We start from the raw sequence: 22,865 nt of genomic DNA, 5'->3' as shown, positions 1-22,865 counted from the left end.
TACGAACGCTCCTGCTATGCTAACTGCTAGCCGAGCGGCTACTTTCGGTACCGCTGCTTTCCTTCTGTTGTTACCTGAGGAGACCCCGACGAGAAACACCAGGTGAACTTATTTAGAAAACCGGTAACACTTTCCAGAGCATCTGAGCGTCCCTGTCGGGCCGTCGCCATGGCTCTGCAAGGCCCGGAGGAGCTAGGGGAGCAGGTCGAAGAGCCAGAGGATCTGGACGACCAGGACGCTAGTAGCATCTCCCCAGCCGAGGAGATAACGCTGCCACCCGGGCCCGGAGGCGAAGAAGACGCGGAGGAGGCTCTCCTACTCCCATGGGACCGTTTTTCCGCCTGGCTTCATTGTATCTGCGTGGTCGGGTTCGACCTGGAGCTGGGACAGGCGGTGGAGGTGAGGCAGAGGGAGTCGCCGGGAGCAGACGGGTCATGTAGAACTCCTCTGTGGCTAAAATGTCTAAGTTAGCGGTAACGGAAGGCTCCGACTATTTCCTGGAAAGGAGAACACAAATCTTTACACGAAATCCTTTTTATAATCATTACACAGCGCTGACATGTTTCCACCCACATGCTACCCTAACAGCTGAATAGTTGTAGATTTCCTTTACAGGTGTTTATTGTCAGATGTTGTTTACCTTAGCCACTGTGAAGTCTGTGTGTTTCCTGTCCTGGCGTTAGTCTGTTACAAGAGCATCACTTGGGCTGCAGTTTTACATGGTGGTATTTGGCTGAAAGTTTGGGGATTTATTATTGAACATTTTAAGGTTTTAAACTTAATACGTTGAGCCAAACATCTCTGTTATTGAGGGTTTGAATCCCATTGGAGGCACCAAGACTAACAGAACAAACACCTGTTGTCCTCCTAAGAGTTTGGGATTCAGGTAATAATCATGACTAATACATTTTGAATACTGTAAACAACATGTGGGAATAAGAGTCTATGCTGATCCCTGCAGCTTTTTCTGTTTCACTTCTCTAATTGACTGAGCAACACAAAAACTGCCAATTTTTGCTTTTAATTTTGTTAGAGAATTTCATAATTATGATTTAAGAATTAGATATAGTTCTGCCTGATTTCAAACTTCATTAGAGCTGCAACTAATCAGTTCATTTAGCAATACTCTTACCCAAGTTTAAAAAGTGGCAACAAAAGGTTTGCACTATAAAATCTAGGTATTTGTTTAATACTAAAATATGAAGTCACATAAATCAATAGAGAAATATAAATCACATTCCTGTGAAGTTTTTAATATTTTAACTACTTCGTTGATGGTCATAGGGAATGCCAGGACAACCCAAAGACGGTGTAGCTGCCATTTCAGGTGCTGGGGTATCATAGGGATCAGTGTCTCGCCCAGAGATGCTTTGACATGTGAACAGAAGCAGCTGGGGATCAAACTCCTGACCCTGCGGTCTATGATTCCTATGATTAGCAGGCATCCTGCTCTACCTCCTGAGCTATAGCCACTGAACTGAAAAATAAATGTTTTTTTTTTCGTCCCAGTTGAGCAACAATTTTGAAATGCATGTCTTATGACATTTTTTTAAGTCTGCCATAATATGTGATTGCTACAAAGCTACTTTCTCTAACCAAAGTTACAGAAAGTAGTGGACCTTGTTACAGTAGAGAGACTAATAAGTGTTAATAACATTAATAAGGTAACCCTGACCCTTCTGTCTTCCAGGTTATTTACCCTCATCATTCCAAACTGTCAGAGAAAGAGGTGAGTTAAACTGACACAATGAGATTTTAAATAAAATAGAAGATAATGATAATAATTTCATTAAAGATTTGCACTAAATACATCTTTATGTATAATGAATATTCCAACTGTACAGTTCTGGTATGGTTTGGTAGATAATTTGTTTGTTGTCTGTTGTGTCTCAGTTTGTTTGACTAAATCAGTCTTGGACGACATGACAAAATGCCGAAACTAATTTTCTATTTTGTTTTCTATATTTAGAAAACAAGCATCTGCTACCTTTCTTTTCCTGACTCCAACTCAGGTGAGGTTCAGTTTCTGACTTTTAAACGATCAGGTATCTCTGTCTACAGCAGAAAATTCAGACCATTGTGGAGACTTAAGAGTCATTTTATGGTGATTTATCAGATTCAGGCCTTTGTTATGCTAGAAATTATCTAGTTGGTACAAGGTGTTGTCCAATGATGATAGAAAGCAAAGTGTTGATAGGTGTTCAGAACAGCCACACTCGAATAATGATGCACATTGCTAAACTAGTGGAGATGGATGAACCTGTGACTTTGCCAGTCATGGTCTAGCACCACAGGGTAGTTGCCCACTTTGTCTGGTTGATAATCCAGCCTTATGTACTAGGGATTATATCTAACAAGTGACAGAAGAATAAAAAAACATGATGGGAGCTATTATATATATTTTTATCCTTCACACTTCATTGTGTGAATTGGATTTTATTGTCATTTTTTAAAATGTTACAGAAGTTGACAGATACATCTGCCCACATCACAAAGATGGTTCAGATACTGTTGGACTATCTAATAAGCACTTTGTTTCAGATGTACTTATACTTATTTTTTAGAGCCAGAAAATGCTTCCTGCCAATAGAGGCATGTAAGCTCCTCTGCAAGGTGGGTGCATCCTGTATAACAAAGCTTTGTCAAAACCATTTATTTCCAGAATGTAAACACTGTACAGCATGTATACTCAGCTCTACTTTTAGTCTTGATAAATACGTTGGTTATTTGATTAACAGTGTGTTGGAAGGACATGCAAAAGAAAGGGGTTGGTTTGGGGTTCTGCATGCTAGCACCTCAGGGTTTCAAAGATCTACAGACATCAGTCAAACCTTTTATCTATTCTGTCTAAAAAAGGTTTTTTGGTTTTCTCTGTCAACTCTTATAACTTTCCACTTCTCTGGCCTCAGTTTGTCATGTTGGCGACCTTTAACCCACAACATTTAGTAAATAGTATTTACCAAAGGTCGCTAAAGTAGCAAACACAACATCACATAATTTATATTGGATGGAACAAACCACCAGACAAACTGCTGAGCTACGTTATATTAAAGTGCTTGATTTTTATTGTAGCAGTTTCCACTGGTGCTCACCTGTTCAGCGGGGCCTTTAGTGGTCTTTGGGTGTATGTAAATCTGGTCAATTTGCCCGGGTTTTTACACTTCACTGTCCCTGTTTATTCAGGTTTGGGTTGAGCACTAAGGGTGCACTGGCTTGTTCAGCCTCGGTGGCTCGGTTAGGGCTGGATTTTTAAAATTTGCCATATTATAGGTGTCACTGTGTTTGTGTATGAGGTTTGATTTTTGTTTGGAACAAAACATGGAATCTGCAAGACTCAAGTGTGTGTTTGCCTGCAGATGCGTATTTTTGTTGACTGTGAATCAGCAGGAGGTGGAGTTTGGGCCTGAGGATGAAGACAGGATTAGGACAAAGTACTTGCTATATATACTGTAGGTGTGTGTCACAGAGAGACGCATTACAGTGTGGAGCTGCAGCTCTACCTCAGTGTCTCCTATAATTTAGTGTCGGATCTTGATAAGAGTTGGCCTCCTTTACTTTTAATCCACTTTGATACTTGTTACTGCAGAGAAAGTATGTGTATTATTACTGTACAACGAGCAGTGACGCATGATTTGTTGTCTGTGTAATGCTGCATGCTGCAGCAGTCCAACAACTAATCATTTTCATTCAATTTAACAAAAGGCAAAGCTGCATATGATAAAAATTGTTATTTATATATTATTCTACTTACATCTTCTGGTCATATTTCTGCCATTTTTGCCAGTGACAGTGTTTTCATATATGTTAGCTAGTTAACTAGCTTAATGTGAATTAAGTTGTTAAGGAAAAAAATGTAATTTGCTGCTTCAAAACAAAATGTTAATATCCCACAGTAGTTGTTGCTAAGTCAAAAATATAATAGATTGTAATCTTAATTGATTTCACCCATTTGAAGTCTCCCTCGCCTACTTTGCTGGCAAATAAACATCATAATAGAGTAAATGGAGATGTCGTCATTCTCTCTCTGTATTCACTCTGGTATGAGCTGCCTCATGACCTCATCTGAACTGGAAAACACGTCCAGATGGTGTTTTCAGGGAAAAGCAGAGACCTTTCTAGCTTGAATATACCTGTACATATACATCTTAAGCTAGAACCATAAGAAACAAGTTACAGTCACTGTTTGGTCTCAGTGTTTCCAGCAACAGCAAACAGCAGACAACGCCAGAGACTAGCTGGTAAAGAAAGTGAAACCTCTAATGCAGTGGCTAAAGATCCTAAAGTTTAGATTGTGGAGACTAAAAGTGCAAAGTATTATCATGGACATAAAACATTATGGATGATATTGTCACTCTGTGTCCACTGGATGTGTATCTAGGACAGATTAACCACAGCGACTTTATTAGTGATGATTATAAATAAATTAGGTAATAAATTACTGCTGCTTTGAATGAGACCAGGCACTGGTATTTGGCAGGTGTCCAAAAGCAAAATGTCACCACTGTTTTATGATTTAAATTTGGTTTGCAAATTTGTTTTTGGGTTGTTTTGTTTTTTTTGCAGTCAAGTATCACACAGCTAAGATTAGGGCGATTTGGTGCCAGTGAAGTCGGTTCAGTGGGTCAGTTGCTAATGGCCCGTTTGGCACTTGGTGGTCTTGAATGCAACCCGACTGCATGATGTCATGGTCTCGGCCGAGCTTTGTGAAGTGCCTTTGTGTGTCTGTCCTATGAGGTGGGAGGCCTTAAAGTCTGACAGAGTGTGAGCTTAAGTGTTTGTGTCTTGTATTAAGTACGTCTTCTGATTATCATTATCTAAATTTCGCTTCTCATGCTCTTCAGGCATGTCTGATAAACGATGTGTGGAGGTTAAAGGTCCATCATGACTTATCATGTACTTCCTATTTCCGCTATTTTTGGTTTGTTTGTTAGTTTGTTTCCTCTCTCTGTCCAAATATCAAGAGTAAGCTAAAAATACACTCAATAAGTCACTACTGCAACACTACTAAATACTGAATACGCCCAAGTCAATAGAAAATTAATATTTAGAAAATTTAATCAGTGTTGGTATGTAGGGTTCAATTTGATTCTTTATGTGCGGCTGTCACCTGCAGGGGGGATGGTTTGAGAAACGGTGAACTCCCTTCATAAAACATATTCTTTAAAGCAGTAATAATCTGTACCTGCATAATATCAACAATTAATGTGAAATATGTCGCTTTATTTTTGTCCCACAAACTCTGAGGTGTTTAGACTGCTGCAATCAGTCAACAGAAAATTTATTTGCAACAATTTTTTGTCATATTTCAATTATAGACATTTCACAGAATTTCCTGATATTTTACAAAATTAAAATGACCAAGTGATTAAAATAAATTATCTGAAGTAATGGAAACCATTGTTACTAATAATGTACTAATAAATCTAAATATAAATAAAGTAAACAAATTATGTAAACACTAGAAATTAGTTTCCATGGTAGTGGCATCTTATCTGTGCTGTGTTCCCAGGTTGCCTTGGCGACACCCAGTTTTGCTTCCGCTTCCGTCAGGGATCCAACCGGAAGTCATCGCTCGGCTGCTTCCTAGAAACCACTGACCGGGATGCTCCGCCCTGTCTGAAGGTCGGGAGAAGCGCACACACACACACACACACACACACACACACAGGCAAATAGCAGCCCATAAGTAAAATATTTGGTCAGTGAAGGCTTTTTCATATAGCAATGTAAAATATGAATAATCATGACCTTACAATAGATGTAAAGATGGATTTCCTATCAGTTTACACCGTATGTGTAACTATACGAGTCATTTTCTGCCAGATGAGTTTAACACTAACAAAAGTTGCTGGAACTCCATTAGCACTGGGAAACTCTGTCCACTGATACAACTCAAAAACAATGTTCAGTTATATTCTTACATAAAAGAAATTACTCACGACATTCGGGCATGTCTGTTGGAGGACGTGCAAAGGTCATGTGTGGGTCTTTGTCCCAAATACACTGTGCATCCAAAAAAAAGTGACCACCTGGATTTAACTAAGCAAATAGGTAAGAGCAAACAATTGGATCATTATTGCATGGATGATTATGTTTCAGATCCATCAATAGATTTTCTTTTCCCTTGATGACACAGGCATATTCCAAGATGATCGTGTCAGGATTCATCTGGCTCAAATTGTGGTGGTAGTGGTTCAGGGAGCAGGACACAGCATTTTCACACATAGATTGGCCACCACAGAGTCCAGACCTTAACCCCATGGAGAATCTTTGGGATGTACTGACTCTCCCATCATTAATACAAGATCTTGGTGAAAAATTAATGTAACTCTGGACGGGAATAAAAGTTGAGACATTGCAGAAGCTTATTGAAACAATGTCATGGTAAATGTGTGCAGTAATTAAAGCTAAAGGCGATTTAACAAAATATTAGTGTGTGACTTTTTTTTATTTTTTATTTTGGACTGTATTATGGAGGGAACTTTATGATGGGTCTATGTTGAGCAATGCTGAAAAAAAATTTAGTCTTTGTTTGAATTGCTGACCCCAGACCTACAGCTCTGCATCTGGATTCAGTTGATTTATTTATTTATTCTATTCATTTTTGTTTGTGTGTGTGCTTGTGTGTTACAGAGGGAACAGGGCCATTACTACGGTTATGTGTACTTCCGTCAGGTGCGAGACAAATCTCTGAAGAGAGGATACTTTCAGAAGGTCAGTGTCACTCTGCAGTAGTCTATTCAGTCTATTCTGAGTGATATATTGAGTATAGTGTAGATTTCTACTGCACTTATTGCATCAATACAACAACAAAGTAATGTAACACTAACCACCCTGCTGCTCTCACAGTTCCCTCCTACTAATATTGCCCATTCACTTCTAAGATTTAGGTTTTTTTCAATCATTTGAAGCTACCTTTTAATAAAACATTTTGTGCTGATTTTTAACATTAACACCTTCTGGGAAATGGTGAGATTGGCCCATTGAGCTACTGGAAGTCTCAAAGTGGAATATTTGTGCAGGAAGTAACTTAACGGCAAACGACACAAAAACAACAAATTAGATGTGTTTTTGTAAACACTTTATAAAGAACAGAATGTATTTTTGTGAGCCGAGCAGAGTGGTGAGTGACTTTAAAATGTATATTATGTTGAACTAATGAAAAGAACTAAATGTTTTGTTCTCGCTGCTGTTGAGGTAAAAAAAAAGGCCACTTTTAAAGAATGTATGAGAATAAATAAAGAATAATAAATAATGACAATATGCTGTTCATTGATTAGCTTCAAGATGGGGATTAATCATCATAGGTTATCATAAAACTGAAAGTAATCACCAGTTGTCATGTGATATACTGTTACAGCACTGTGAATATGGATTTTTCTGTCTCTATCTCCACCAGTCTCTGGTTCTCATCAGTAAGCTGCCCTATGTGACCTTCTTCCACTCGCTGTTGAAGATCATGGCTCCAGAATACTTTGAGAAACAGGAGCCCTGTTTGGAGGCCGGTCAGTCTGATAACCTGTGTCTGTCTCTATCTGTCAATTCTGTGAATAGAAAAGAGACTTTTTATAATTTTTGATATACATCCATGCACGTCTCTTGTCTGTTCATGTTTTCTGCCTCCACCACAATGGAGATAACTGAATTTTTATTTTCTCACATTGAAAACTTCTTTTTAACTACAGTATGTTATGTGTGATATCACATAACATCTGTCTACAACATTTCAAAAACAAAAACTAAATCAGTTTTGTTGTAGGGCTGTTCAGTTAGACTTTATTACTTTTAGCTGACGTAGCCCTGCATGTCGCTAACCTTTATTTACTCACTTGGTATCTGTGCAGTTCTGTTTGGCCACAGGGTGAATGTTTTAATTTGTGGTAAGTGGTTTCTCATCCGTTTACTTTCTGTGCATTTAATTGACAGCTTGTAATGACATAGACCGCTGGCCAACGCCCCATCCTGGACGAATCCTCACACTACCTATTATGGGCGTGGTCATCAAGGTACACACACACACACACACACACACACACACTCTCTCTCTCATGAGGTGGAGACCGATAGACGTTTAATTTGGTCTTGTCACAGCAGGTACAGCACAGGTGCAACTAATAAATGTAATACTTCACTTCACTGAGATGTGTCATGCACAACAGCAGGGCCCTCCAGCTGGAAATCCTAAATGGGATTAATGTAATTAGTTACACCTGTGTACACCTGTGTATGACAGTCAAAGGTCCTGGTTCCTCGGTAAAGATAGATTGCAGACTCTAAGAGTTCTATTTGGGAAGTGTGTTGTCTGATTAAATGCATATGTGTAGGATGGGAGAACAGTGGACAGCATATCTTTAGGTCTTAAAAATAAAACGCAGCTGGTTTCCTCTAAAAAAAACAAAAGGCCATCACAAAAAGAAATAAAACCGATGCTGCTGTCAGACGATAAACCTTTAATCTGAAAGTGACAGTAATATCAATAGAAGAAAGTACAGTATGTAAGTAGTAGTACCAATAACGGGTTAGTACTACTACTTTACTGTATATTTTGTTATTTAATTAGTATGTGGATTTTTCAGTTGTGGTTTAAGGTGTAGTTTTATTATGCTGTTAGTTAACTAATAGAACAGTTAATCATATTAATGTGTTTATAGTGTAGCTGTATGTGACAATGACATACGTCTAAAAACAGTCTTCTTAAGAAGAGAAGCAGCCCTGTTTCTAGCTGTGTGGCACTTTTCAGCTAATCTGAGAGCAGTTTTAAATATATGGTTTAGCTTCAGAAGTCAGAGGAAGAAGAGATTTATCTCAGCCCATAAAGAAACACTTCATCATCCTTCATGTTCTGTGGATGTGCAACATGCTTCTGCTCAGAAATGACATGTTCACACATGATCCAGTCTTTGGTAAAAGTAAGCAGAAGTCTAGACAGACACAGAGTTAATCTGTCAGTCTTGATTTAGTTCATGATGGGAGGTTCATCTGTGACTGTTTTGAATCTGTGTGCTGCTGCAGGTTCGCATCCCAACATCTTACGACAAACCAGGAACCTCACAGCTGGTCCAGTCTACACAGGTGATGACACAAAATTACACACATGATTAATCAGGTGTTTTTCTCAGCATTTGCTCGTGTGTGTGTGTGTGTGTGTGTGTGTATGATTATTACATTTAAAAGACGGTGCATGTCTGCGTGTTTTTCAGGGTGACAGTCTGGTGTCCATTGTGCTCCCAACCATCCATGAAGTCGACCTTTTCAGGTGAGGCCGGCAGCTTTTTCCTTCTCTGGGGTGCGTGTGTCTCCGCCTGGTGTTCAGTGCTGGTACTGCACCAGTCTTCACCTGCTGAACACAGACACCTTGTCTCCAGCCAGTCACCAGCTAAACATTGATTATATGTCACAAAATAAAATTAATTTCTTTGCAGTATTTGTTTTTAGTTTCTGAGACATACTCACTTGTGTGTAAGTTCCTTTTGGTAGAACAAGTTAGTGCCCTTATTAACCCACAGGCTCAGTGTGACCATCATGCTTAGTCATACTCATTATTAAAAGGTCACTTTCACTTTTTTTGCAGCATTACTACCTTTTTATGTTAATTTTCATATTCTGTATTCAGATTAAACCAACTCCTCCTTGTGTTCAGCTTAATTTGTATTTTCTGCCCTTTATCAAGGGAAGAAACAAACAATAAAAAGAAAACAATAAAACTAGATGGAACAAATACAAATAGAAAAAATGAGCAAACTAGCAAAGCTGTTTGACCTCGTCAGGAGTGTGTAACTCCATCAGCCAGGACGAAAATGGGGAAACAAAACACCCCACATCCTGTTTAATGTCTATAAGTGTTCCCCGGTCCAAAGATAGATCAGCAAAGTTAAGAAGATTTTCACATAATGCATAATGTGTACTGGGAAATTTGTAAGAACTGCAAAGTCATAAAAACGTACTTATCTTGTGTTGTTTGTTTGTTTGTTTGTTTGTTTGTTTTTGTTAGATCACAACCAAATATGTCACCTTAACAGTTTTTGGTAGTGAAGAAAGTGTCCTAGATATAAACACTCTAAACCTACTCATCTGAATCTACTGCACACTAAGTTATCTCTCTTTCCAGGTGTTTCTACCCAGTCTTCTTCCACATCCAGATGCTGTGGGAGTTGGTGCTGCTGGGGGAGGCACTTGTCGTCATGGCACCGTCACCTGCTGAGTCGTCCGATACCGTGTTGGCACTGGTCAGGTGAGTTTTCTGAACGTGTGAAATGTGATCTTCAGTTTATAGGTGTTGGTGTCCTTCCTCACCACACCTGTTTAAATCTGGTGCTGGTCATCAGTTCATAGATGTAGATGAAATTAAACTAGGAAAAAAGGTATTAAACATAGAATGGCAAGTTTCAAGTCTTAAAATTATTATTATTCTCTCTCTCTCCCTCTGCAGCTGTATCTCTCCTCTGCGTTACTGCAGTGATTTCCGACCGTACTTCACCATCCACGATAGCGAGTTTAAAGAGTACACCACCAGGACGCAGGCTCCGTGAGTAAAGATGAACCAACACACCCGTTATTATGACACCTTGGAACAAGTCACTGATTTCCCATATGCTAGCAAATGTGTATCTGTGCCCTGCACACTATCAGTCTGCTCCACAGTACCTTTTAGCAGCACTTCACCGTTTACCGTAACAGGAAATCATTGTTTTGCTCAAGGATGTTTCAGGTCCCTTCTCAGTCATCTGACAGTCATCTCTGATTTCTCCGTCTCTGCAGGCCTTCAGTCATTCTAGGAGTGACTAATCCATTTTTTGCTAAAACTCTGCAACATTGGCCGCACATCATCCGCATCGGAGACATGAAACAAGCAGGTTGATAATATTGCTACTACTTTGTCTTTATTCTTAAATTAAGTACAAGACAAATGGTCATACAACAACAACTTCAGCCTTAGAAATAACTACAGAGATGTAGTCTCTGGACGCTAGTCTGTGTACTTCTGTTTTTAAAACATCTGCTTTTTCCTGTTCTGCCTCAGAAGGTAATTCTTAATACGACTGTATACAACAGTCCTTTTCCTTCTACCTGACAGTGTAGAGCGGTTTCTTCTTCTTGTAACTGAATGTAAATACTGTCATAACTCAAAACCCTGTGTTGAATCATTCCACATCTTTAAGTACCTGACAGTATGAAAAAAAAATCCATGATCTGTCCCTCACAGGAGAGATGGCCAAGCAAATGAAAGTCAAGAAACTGAAAAACCTCAAAACGCTGGACTCTAAACCTGGTAAATGTGTTTAATTTTCATTATACCTATTTTTTTTAATGTGAAGCTCCACACAGCACTCACCTGCATCTTTCTCATGACTTCATCCCAGACTCCACCAGGTGGAGCTGTTCAGTCGCTGTCAGACCAGCCTTTTACACTTTATTTAATCTGTGTGTGTGTGTGTGTGTGTGTGTGTGTGTGTGTGTGTGTGTGTGTGTGTGTGTGTGTTGCAGGTGTGTACACTGCATATAAGCCGTATCTCAACAAAGATGAAGAAATTATCAAACAGCTTCAGAAGGTAAGAGACTGGGCCTCTTCTCAAATTCCTACACAACTTTTCTTTTTTCCTTTGAGCGACTGGCCACATGGTTTTCTAAGAGTGTATTTCCAGTTTAAAGGTGATAATTATGCATTTATTTATTTTTTTATTTTCAGGGTGTTCAGCAGAAGAGACCGTCGGCGGCCCAGAATGCAATTCTTCGACGCTACTTCTTAGAACTGACACAGAGCTTCATCATTCCTCTGGTAACATCCACTAATCTGTACATTTCTCATGATGGTGTATTTTCTGTGTCTAGAATTGTTAGTTTGTTTCTTACTCTGTGTGTTTACATGCACTTAAGGGAAATCCAGGCTCAGCTATACGCTTCATTTTTAGTCATTAGCTCTCTTGGGTGTGATGTTTTGTGTCAGAACTGCTGCTGTAAGGTTTGAACTGTGTGTTACAGGAGCGGTATGTTGCCAGTCTGATGCCTCTCCAGAAGTCCATCAGCCCCTGGAAGAGTCCTCCTCAGCTGCGACCGTTCATTCAGCAGGACTTTATGAAGACACTAGAGAAAGCTGGACCCCAGCTCACATCAAGGCTGAAAGGAGACTGGATAGGACTCTATAGGTACACACAAAAAAACAATACATTAACAAATGTATGAAATCCAACTGGATCCCAGCAAGTGAAACTAAAGTCTTTTCCGTATCTCTGGATAATTGATATCACTGTTCTACAGGATATATTCTGTAGTGTAATACTGTTGGTCAAGATAACAGCAGAAATAACCTTTATTTGGGTCAGCGTTTTACAGACAGACCATTATTACAGTGACAGTAGACTTACACAGACTGAAGTTATGAAATCAGTGTGTTCAAATGCACATTATATGGAGCATCAGATGAAAATTGTGTTTTCCCTTGTGTCTGAAGGCATTTCCTCAAGTCTCCCAACTTTGATGGCTGGTTCCGCAGCAGGAGAAAAGAGATGACCCAAAAGCTGGAGGCCCTGCACCTTGAGGCCCTGTGTGAGGAGGTGAGGAGTCAGGGAAGGAAGGAAGGAGGGAGAGAGGGAAGAGAGAATGTGTGGTTGAAAGTAAAGCCGGGCCACAGTAAAAGTGAGAGCAGTCACATTAACACGAACCTGAATCTGTAAGGATTATTGTCATCCAGGTTATGAACCACAACCACAACAGCAGATGATGCTGTCGTTATCTTACACCTACAAGCTGGTTCTGGTGAAGCTGTAGCTCTGGAGATGTGTTGTATTGAGTGCATAATTTACAATTCTGTAAATCTTGAAGCAGCTGAACAAATGAGCGTTTTCCCACATTTAACAAAACCAGGACATGAAGCAGATAAATTAATGGTTGGAGTCTGTCTTGTATCCGTCTTCTCACAGTACCATTCTCTTTCTTGTCTTGTTTGTACATTTAGGATCTGGAGAAAAGAATCCAGCAGCACACGGAGGTGGAGACAGTTGATCTGGTGCTGAAGCTAAAAGATAAACTGGTCAGTAGACAATCACTTAAAGTTCATAAACTGTGCTCATACTCTTAATACTACTAGTACAAGTACTACTACTGCAGCAAATGGGTCATATTATTGTTTGAAAGAGTGAAATAGAAAATTAACTATTAGCTATTGTTGCCAGATTATTACAGCTATAAAATGCTTATCCATCCATCTTCCCTACTATATGGGCTCAGGTTCACATAATAGATTGTATTATTAGAAATGAGTCCTGCAGTAACACTGTGGTAAGTATAACGTAAACACTAATGACTGCACCCTCGCTCACCGTGTTCTCTGCTGCAGAGTCAGGCGGAGAGGGAGCAGCTCCCCGTGCGCCCGGGGACCCTGGCAAAACTGAGAGCCCACATTGAGGCTGTCATCCTGGCCTTACCAGAGGACCTGCAGGGCATCCTGCACAAGCCCTCCTCACCCTGAACTTTAAAGGACTGTAACTCTAACCCCAGTTTGAGCTTGTTTTAAAGTTTGTGGGGCGGTGGGGTCTCCTCTAATGTATAGAGATCCTCGTTTACTCAGACTGGGTCCCAGTTTGAGGACTTCTGCTTGAGTCTGACATGGAATGCACACAGCATATTTTTATTTTTAATAGAATATACATCCAACTTCAGTCACATTTACTTTTCTTCTCAAACTGCTGCTGTGGTGGCTCAGTGGATCATGTGATACTGGATCAAACAGCCGGAGCAGATCAGAGCTACCTGTCATAAAGTCCGCATAAAAAAAAAAAGACTCACTTAAATTAAATTAAAAGACTCACTTAAAACGTTTCCACTCTTTTAGCACATGGGCCATTACCAAAGGTCAGGTGGAAAAGCAGGAAGACGATCCCAGCTGACATTTGACCCTCAGCAGTTTTACCTCTTGATGTTTTTAATTTTTTTTTTAAACTTTTTAACTAGCAGATTGGTTGCTGCAGTCCAGCGATACTGACATTGGATTTTTTTCCATTCGTGTTTTTACAAGAAGTGCACTTCATCGCTAACTGGACCAGTGTAACCTTCACACACACACTGACACGTTTATGCAAACACGATGAACCGAGCAGAGCCAAGCAGTGCTTTACAATTAAATTTTAATAGAACACACTCACACAGAGCATTAAACACCAGCAACCCTGTAATAAGAACTGTCGATGCAGTAAATGACTCTCGTCTCTGTATTCAGGAGCCAGTCACATCCCTGTGTTCATGTTACATCAGAATCGTCTTTAGAAACAATCAAAATTGTCCTTAAGTGTTCGGAAATATTGGTGCGGTTTGTTGTTATATTTGTGTTTTCTTTTTTATATTTATGACTGAATCCTTGTGTCACTGTTAAGTTTTTGTAACAGCACTAAATAGTATTTTGCCCCCCAAAAAAACCCAAATCAAATTAAATTAAAATGATCACATCCCAACTACAGATTTCTAGCTTTTAACTAAAAATGTTGAGGTAGTAATTAACAATTATGAGATAAAATATCCAAATATTTAGACTTTTTTTTGCTAATAAAATAAGATTTTGAACGGGATATTTAATCATTTTAACTTAGCATGATTGTTTTCTGTGTGGAGATGGGCTTTTAAAGTGAAGGTTCTAACTTTGAATTGACACATTTTGTCAGATTTCGTAATGTCACAGATAATATCTCATGTCTCGGCTGCGACTGGTAATTTATTTTCTGAGGTCAGAACACAAAGTGATGAAATGTGTCTCTCATGCTGGTGTTTTTGTTTCTGAATGTAAAAATATAACCCGTGTTGGCCTCTGCTTGCTTTAGAAACACTCTGCACTATTGCTGACAAAATTGTGTTATCTGACAATTTCTTTTTGTGTGAGTAACGAGCCTTAAAGTCTTTCAGGAGCCAACATACAGTTTCATTCTTGTTTTCCAAATAATATCGGATATTGGATTTATTAGTGCAAAATAAAAAAATATTTTAGAAAACCTGGAGCAAAGATCAAATCAAGAGTATATCTGAAAAATAGATTTTATTCTGATGAGACACGTGTTAATTCCTGAGAGTAGTGAAGTAAAGTAGTAGTAAAAATTCAACATTGGAATTGAAAGATAGTATGGAAGCCGATGTTTGCCAGAAAATATAGGGAAAAAAAACAAAAAACATTTATGCTCAGTCAGAAGTATGTTTTTCATAATTTTGACTTTAAATGTCAGAATTTACACTTTGATTTATTTAATCTCATTTATTTAATGAGAATGAAACAAACTTTTGACTTAATGTTTCAAAGATTTTTGCTTTAAAAGTCATAATTTCAGTTTATTATCCTGTAAATTGTTCTTATTTTTTTGACTTTGAAGTCCGCCTGTGATCATTTTCATTATTTCAATGTTTGATCCCTTTTTAGACTTATTTGGAAATAAACACTATTTTAACTTTTTGTAAATTTAAGGAGTAAATCTTGCAATTTCTGCTTTTCATATTTTCAACATTACTTCAAACATCTTCACAAGACAACAACACAAGTCATATGTCCCAATTTTTATTTAGCAAGTAAAAAGTATGACATAAATGCTCATAATTACTCTATTTTGACTTGACTATTTAGTTTTTGGTCAATATAATATTCTTAAAATTTTCCTGGCAGAAATGTGCTTCCATAATTAAGTGATAGTTCTGACAGTGAGGGTCTCCCTTGATTTACGGATTTGTATTAAATTCCAGAAAAATAAACAACAAGTAAAAACTGCTGGAAAAGGAAAAGTCCTTCCTCCAGATTGTGGACATCTCTGATAATAAAGAAGAAAACATGCAACACTACAGCTGGCATTGTTTTAAATTATGATTTGGTTATAAAACAATGCTGGTGCCTTATTGGGATGAGAGCGGAGCCAAAGAATTGATCAATTAGCCTCAGAGTGAATGAATGAAAGTAAGAGCAGTGCGTCTTTAACTGCAGCTCAAAGCTTAATGTTTTACTAAATTAAATTTACTTTCGAGCAGCATTTGACAAAAATCTAACTGACGATCATCCTGCTCAGGAAACTTTTATGATTTTCAGAGTGAATGAACTACACAGATATAATATTAAAAACCTAAAAAATGAATCCATCTGATAAAGGGAAACTTTATTTACCCCATATATCCAGGGTTAAATTATGTTTACTCATTGAACTGAGCTACACTTTGTGAATCAAATCCTTTCAACAAACAATAATCAAACATTAACATAGAGAAAATAATGTGACTCTATTTTATCTGTAAAAATGAATATTTTCTAGCTTCCAGCTAAAACTTTATAGTTTGAAGTTGATTGGCCAAAACATGCAAAACCCTCAACAAAGACCTTGAAATTAAAATAAACTTGTTTGAATTTCTGAACAATGTAAAAATGAACAAAACTTATAATGAAAGCAATAAAATGAAAACAGGTCAACTAAGTTATTTTGATAATTAGTGTTTTCAGTGTAAATTACAATGAGTTCTGAAGTTCTTAGCTGAATATTTTTTTCTGAAAGTGTAGTCAGTGATTACACGTGCACATGAAGTTATTGTTTTATTGTTTTTGTTTCTCAAAATGTAATTTGTTAATTTGAAAATGGTAAATGAACTTTTTGTGTACCATTTATGGATTGTGTTTTAAGCCATCATGTAACACTGTATGCTTTGAAGTTTGCCTTTTTGTCAAGCAGACAGTTGTAAAGAGAAATAACAAAAACATGTACTGATTAGGAAAACCTGTGACATCTGGATGTTGGGCAACCATGTGCATTTTATATTTGTAAAAAAAAGCAGCTTTGATATTTTTTATGGAGGGCTATTCTCATATGCAACTCTGTAGAGAATTAACATTTGGACATAAAAGCGAAATGAAGGCACAGATATGAGGGTGTATAATAATTATTTTGCTACAACAGATGTCTTACTAAATTCAGATAAATAAAAAAAACTATAGCGATAACAATATAATTTTAATTTATAAGTCAAAGTATAATTTAAATGTTGAGATATTTTTGATTTCTAGCTAATCTGCTAACAGACACTCTGAGAACGGAAAGTTTTAGCATTTCTATTCACCAACCCTAAAACGTCTCACTGATGTTGATTTGATTACTTACTATTTTTTTGCCACCGTTATATTGGTGTCAATTGCTGTGCTTACGACGTGATTATAATATAATTAAGTGCTCAACACCAGAAAACAGTGATAATAGATACATTGGATAAAATAAAACATTATACTAAAATAATGTTTTTACAGTATCGATTAGAGGACTGCAGATTGAAATCCGCTGTTAGCCGTCACTTATCTCTGTGTGAGATTAACTGTTTTTATACATGAACGCTGATAAATAAATGTATTAAATATAATGATGGCAGCTGTGGTTTGACTGAGGTGGTTTGTTTTATGACAAACTTAAAGTTAAAGTGTAGTTATGGATAAACGATTAAATGAATTGGTTAAGGTTAGAGAAACATCATGGTTACAGTTTAAAAAATAAGTTTTTGTCTGCAGAAGGAGACAAATTGAAGGTTCCTGCTAAGACATCTTTGTGTTGTCGACTTCTTCTCTTAGGTGAACCAACAGTTAAATCCAGTATTTTACTGGCATTACATGTGCAGCATGGTTTTGTCTCCTCGTTTTGCATTTGAATGCAGCCTTATTTCACTATATGTTCTCGCTATTACTGTAGTTCTTCTTCTCCTTCTATGTTCATATTTAGTGGCACGGTGTCGAAACTGGGTAATTACACACTTGTGGGAACCTGCTTTTTCATAGTAGCTCACAAATCTTCTTTGGACTTTGTAACGGCTGATTTACTGTGATTTACTCTCCAAGTCCTTTTGTTTTGAAGATATGTTTAGGATCGTTCTCCTGCTGAAAGATCCATTTGCGTCCAAGCTTTGCCTTGCTGGCCCATCTTTAGATGAAGTTTGACGCTCTTCACATAATTCTTCTCCATGATGCCATCTCTAATTTTAAAGTGCACCAGTTCCTCTTAGAGAAATACGACATGATGCTGTCTCCTCCATGCGTCACACACGAGTCCCTACATATTGTTAATCACATGTTTGTGGCTCATTATGGCCAAACTTTGTGCAGCTCATGACACCACATCCTGTCATATTCTCTCTATATTTATCAAAAAATAGATAAAATCATAGTTAAAGAAATGACTGAATGAGCCCTCGTAGCCCTGATATTCTGGCAGCCAACTCTTTATTGATGTTTTTACCACACATTAAAGAAAACAACACTTGAAAAAAACAAATAAAAGATATGTAGAAGATAAAAATCAAACAGATACAGTAAGAGGAATAAACCTTGTAAATACAATAATTATTAGTTTTGATTTTTAATGAACTGTTCATTTCAGTTGAGGAACAGAGGAAACAGACGTTTCATTTAAGCTGTTCTTTCTCTGTCTTCACACTTTCCCCATCCTTGATTAAAAACAGCCTGCTCTTCTTCTCTCCCTCCACCTGACTTCCACTGATCGATTCTTTCGCCTGCTGCTCGTAGGCGTCCTCCAGCAGCGTGTTTCCTCTGATAGAGTAGAAGACGGAGGACCAGCTGAGAACTGAGCCGCTGTATGGCCTAAGAACACAAACACACACTCTTTATTATTGATATAACAGATTTTAAGCATGTGAAAATGTTTTTTATTAATGCTACAAACTTCATAAAACCTTCTCCCCGGTGCTTGAATCTCACGTAGGATTTATTGTGTATTCCATGTAATTCTACACAGTTAAATTGTTAAGGTCTTAAACTTCACACTGTAAAGTGTGTGCTCTACAGAACAGTACTGTTTAACCAGGTTACTACATCTTTATCACATGGACACACACACACACACACACACACACACAGGGTCGTACCCAAAAACCCCGCGAGTCATGTAGTTGTAGACTTCACCGTAGCGGAGAGGATGATCCCACACCTGGACGTCTGTTACCTGACCATCAAAGCCTGAAAGATCAATCACACGTTCACCAGACCACGCATACTGAACACACACACACAGACACACACACACATCAGTCAGTCAAACAGACAATGACTATTTCATGTCGAAGTGAATACACATCTCTCATATTTAAAATATAAAAAAGAAAGTGATTACACATGTATTCATCTTCTTTAAATTACCTTAACTCACCTAAACATCACTGCTGAAGCCAAATTATTTATTAGGAAGTCACATATTTAGTTAACCTGTGATCTTCTGAGTGCAGTGAACGTGTTTCGAGAATTGTACTATAGTAGAAATACACATAGTATCTGGAAGGTTACTGGTGAATCAGTATCCTGGATAAAAACTGCACCATAAAGACAAAAAAACAAACAAGCAACTGTGAAAATGTTTTGGAAAAGAATAAAAAAGAGTCATTATGTTTTATGTTTTGTCAAACCACCATGATTCAACTGTTTATTATACTATGACAGTTCCTACAATTAGTCTTTTTAGAAATCTCAATATAACTCCTTACTTACAGTATCATAACTACTCAGAACTAGTTACGAAAACAATATCCTGAAAACTGTCATAATGATAAAGTGAAACCAGAAACCAGTTTTTCCCAGTTCATAATTTAGAATTTCCATTTTCCCTTTTTCAGTACATTTACTTCAGTTACTAGTTTTACTTCACTCCGTTACTCCGTCCTCACCGGATTACGCAGAATCTTCCTGATGCTCATGTTCGATCCGCTGAAAACCTGGGCCACATTCGTGCTGGTGTCCAGGGTGAGACAGACTCTGGTCCAGATCTCTGGTCCAATGTTTGACCACAACCCTATGTTCGGTGCCAAGTACAAAGTGTTGTAACTCCAGGACATTAAGTACGCTGTGCCCCCCATGACTGCCAGCTTCAGAGGACTGGTGGATGGACTGAGTGTGAAGATTAATGGCTGGCTGGTTTGCGCGAAGTCGGTGATGTAACGCAGGCACACGGACACACCTGGATCCACATGGAGACAAATGAATGTGACTGTGACAGTCATGAAACGTCCTGATGTGTTGATGTCAACACTGAAGTAAAAGTGCAAAAACGAGCCAAAGATTTAGTGAAACTACAGACTCGATGTAAAACGAATGCAGTAGCTGGTGGTGAGGGGAGAGTTTTAAAAGGATTCAATGAAGTGGCTATAAATAAACTCCATCAGGCAAGAATGAACTCACCGTAATGAGGAGACGTCGTGGTCCAAGAAGGGTAGTTAGTGGGGGAGTAGAGTGATATCCCTCCCCCATAAATAGTCAGAGTGAACATCTTCCCATTTAAATTCACCACAGAATGAGCTGAAAGAGGAAGAGGAAGATGTCAGAATTATATCAAGTCATATTTCTCCTCATGTTTGATTTTTAGGTTTATTTTAATAATGTTTGTCAACCTCAGTTTCATCCTCCCACTTTCTCCCAGTTTCACTGTGGAGAGTCGGGCTGGTCCCTGACAAACGTCTAAGCTGAAGCAGCTCTGTGGGAAACAAAGGTCCAAATTCCTTGTGGACAGCTACAGGAAGCGCTCAGTGGACGTTATCACTGCCAAAGGTGGTTCAACCAGTTTCTAGAAGACGTTTCACTTACTTTCTCCACCATCACTCTGCATGTTTCATGGGTGTTGCTGATATTTAGTTAAAGTCTGATCCCATTTTTTGACCAATTCATGCAGAAAATCAGGAACCTGCAGAGACTTACTTCAAGCTTGTTTCTTACTTTCACTTCTTGAAGGAATTCAGTAAGTTTCTATCAGCTGACAGGAGAAAATCCTGCACTTGTTGGTTTTATTTCTTCAGATTTACATTGAGTGCTCTAATTAGTGTGTCAAACAGCAGGACAGTTTACTGCATGTGGGAATAAGACAAATGAAACTGCAGCATGAAGAAACGCGTCTTACAGTAAAACACACTGTTTACTGAACATATGGAGATAAATACACTATTGAAACAGCTTAGAACCAAACATAACGTCACTTATGAGCCAAACGTGTTCCAGCAGCCACAGAACATTATCGTGTATTCAGACTTGTGCTGATAAATGTAATCCTGATACGGCCTCTGTGCTGTTATGACTGGATAGAGTTTAACATGTGAGGCTCCATCTGTGGACTCTGTGGCCCCTGATCAGCCACAGTCAACACTACACCTGTAAATATATTAAATCTTGTTTTATTCTGTGGCTACGGGCTTGAAGCTGCACCTTTCTCTCCGTCAGTTTCCCTGTTCAACCTGTTCAGAGTTGGTTTGAAGTCTGGAACCAGGACACGGCTTCAGACCAGAACGTGCATTCGTGTAAAAGAGTGTGATCTGGTTTTGTTTTATAATCTGCACTTAAACAGGAGATTTTTCAAAGGTAAATTAAAATATATTACTGTGAGTGTGTTTACCTGTTGTCCGTGGAGCAGTAGTTGCAGTAGTAGTTGTATTTGGAGCCACAGTAGTTGTATTTGGAGCCACAGTAGTTGTATTTGGAGCCACAGTAGTTGTATTTGGAGCCACAGTAGTTGTATTTGGAGCAGTAGTAGTTGTATTTGGAGCCACAGTAGTTGTATTTGGAGCCACAGTAGTTGTATTTGGAGCAGTAGTAGATGTAGTTGGAGCAGTAGTAGTTGCTGCTGCTCTGAGACTTGTTGTTTGACCATAATACATGATGCCCAGCGTTAACATGATCATCACTGCGACCGGAGCCAGAAGCAGCCTCTTCTTCATCTTCATCATCCTCTTCTTCATCTTCATCATCCTCTCGACTCCTCACTGGACCTCGACTCTCTGCAGTCTCTCTTCTCCCTGTGTTGATCTCTCAGCTTCTTCACTTTCGCTTCCTCAATGTGACGTCTCCTCTGAGCTCGGGTTAAATCGACTTGTTCGTTTTCTCTCCGACTTGTTTGATTCTGCAAAGACGCCAGGTGACGACGAGCGACGCTCACCTGATCTAACATCTGATTGGTTCAGGTGTTGGATCGACAGCGACACGTTTTATAGAAACGTTTCCTCTTTTATTTCCTTTTTAATATGGTTTTTTAATGTTAAACTAGAAACGACCAACGTCTTTATTTATTCTATATCCGACCTCACAGGATGTGAAGTATTTGTTGATGAAGTGACTCTGAAGCTTTTCATGAATATTAAGATTTTATTTTTAAAGGTGTACACAGATACACAGTAGGAGATGAGGAGTACAAAAACTCAATACTCGAGTAAAAGTGCAAGTAAAAAAGTACTCCACTGCAGGTTAGAGTACTACTCTTTAATATACTAGTTTAAATGACAAACTGTATTAAATGAATAAACATCAGACATCTCTGTAACGTTAAGACTGTCATGATCCATGTTCTTGTTTTGACTCAGCACATTTTACTAAACTGCCTTCATTCAATACTAAACACTTTGACAATGTTAGTCACATATTACATTATGATCATCAAAAAACTACAACCTCAAAAACTTCATGACAATGAAAAACAAACCCTGCGGCAGTTTAGTGAAACAAAACAATGTTTCATGTGAGTTACTGTAAGTTCTCGTGCTTGTGAACATCCTGTCTGTCTTGTTGGTCTGGACATATACATATCATACCATCTGATGTTTACCTTTGCAGCGCACCTGAGAGAAAGAATTGCAGCCATGCAGCTCTGCGTCGTTCACCTGTGTTGTTCTCACATGCAGTGGTGCTGCCTTCAACAGAGACGTGGGGTCCTGTGGCCTGTGTCGGGTGGATCAATTTGTAACATGATAATCAAACAATAAAAAAATGTTTATAAGTTGTGAAGAGTTTGACAATTTCAGTTTAAAGTGTTTCTAGTGCAGTGATACTTCCTCTTTAGCACACATGGACCAAAACAATACAATGTGCTTGAAGTAATAATTATTATAATAAT

At 38.4% G+C, this 22,865-nt stretch overlaps 2 protein-coding genes across 2 annotated transcripts; one reads left to right on the top strand and one right to left on the bottom strand.

Annotated features, from left to right (window-relative positions):
* On the top strand, positions 1–17,358 carry dennd6aa (DENN/MADD domain containing 6Aa). Its single transcript, XM_026348441.1, has 19 exons — positions 1–399; positions 1,691–1,729; positions 1,970–2,012; positions 5,510–5,622; positions 6,634–6,714; positions 7,400–7,505; positions 7,927–8,006; positions 9,013–9,072; positions 9,201–9,256; positions 10,109–10,231; positions 10,430–10,525; positions 10,759–10,853; positions 11,204–11,269; positions 11,485–11,549; positions 11,687–11,776; positions 11,980–12,143; positions 12,449–12,551; positions 12,953–13,027; positions 13,334–17,358. The coding sequence occupies exons 1-19, from the start codon at positions 169–171 to the stop codon at positions 13,463–13,465; spliced, it is 1,818 nt and encodes a 605-aa protein (XP_026204226.1). The 5' UTR covers positions 1–168; the 3' UTR covers positions 13,466–17,358.
* Positions 17,359–18,192: 834 nt separating this feature from the next.
* Positions 18,193–21,843, bottom strand: LOC113154323 (A-agglutinin anchorage subunit-like). Its single transcript, XM_026348450.1, has 5 exons — positions 21,375–21,843; positions 20,174–20,290; positions 19,663–19,952; positions 18,871–18,998; positions 18,193–18,586 (listed from the first exon to the last, which is right to left on the bottom strand). The coding sequence occupies exons 1-5, from the start codon at positions 21,724–21,726 to the stop codon at positions 18,391–18,393; spliced, it is 1,083 nt and encodes a 360-aa protein (XP_026204235.1). The 5' UTR covers positions 21,727–21,843; the 3' UTR covers positions 18,193–18,390.
* Between the last annotated feature and the right edge of the window lie 1,022 nt (positions 21,844–22,865).

The sequence above is a fragment of the Anabas testudineus genome, chromosome 5 (assembly GCF_900324465.2).
Source record: "Anabas testudineus chromosome 5, fAnaTes1.2, whole genome shotgun sequence".
NCBI classification, from domain to species: Eukaryota; Metazoa; Chordata; class Actinopteri; order Anabantiformes; family Anabantidae; genus Anabas; species Anabas testudineus.
The sequence above is the reverse complement of the archived record's forward strand: the minus strand, read 5'-3'. Positions and strand labels throughout refer to the sequence as shown.

Coding starts and splice junctions, on each gene's coding strand:
- dennd6aa (XM_026348441.1), top strand. CDS start 169: ATGGCTCTGCAAGGCCCGGAGGAGCTAGGGGAGCAGGTCGAAGAGCCA. Junction 10,232..10,429: donor ACCGTGTTGGCACTGGTCAG/GTGAGTTTTCTG, acceptor CTCCCTCTGCAG/CTGTATCTCTCCTCTGCGTT. Junction 10,854..11,203: donor CGGAGACATGAAACAAGCAG/GTTGATAATATT, acceptor TGTCCCTCACAG/GAGAGATGGCCAAGCAAATG.
- LOC113154323 (XM_026348450.1), bottom strand. CDS start 21,726: ATGATGAAGATGAAGAAGAGGATGATGAAGATGAAGAAGAGGCTGCTT. Junction 20,291..21,374: donor TACTGCTCCACGGACAACAG/GTAAACACACTC, acceptor TTCCTCTTTCAG/CTCATTCTGTGGTGAATTTA. Junction 18,587..18,870: donor ATGACTCGCGGGGTTTTTGG/GTACGACCCTGT, acceptor TTGTGTTCTTAG/GCCATACAGCGGCTCAGTTC.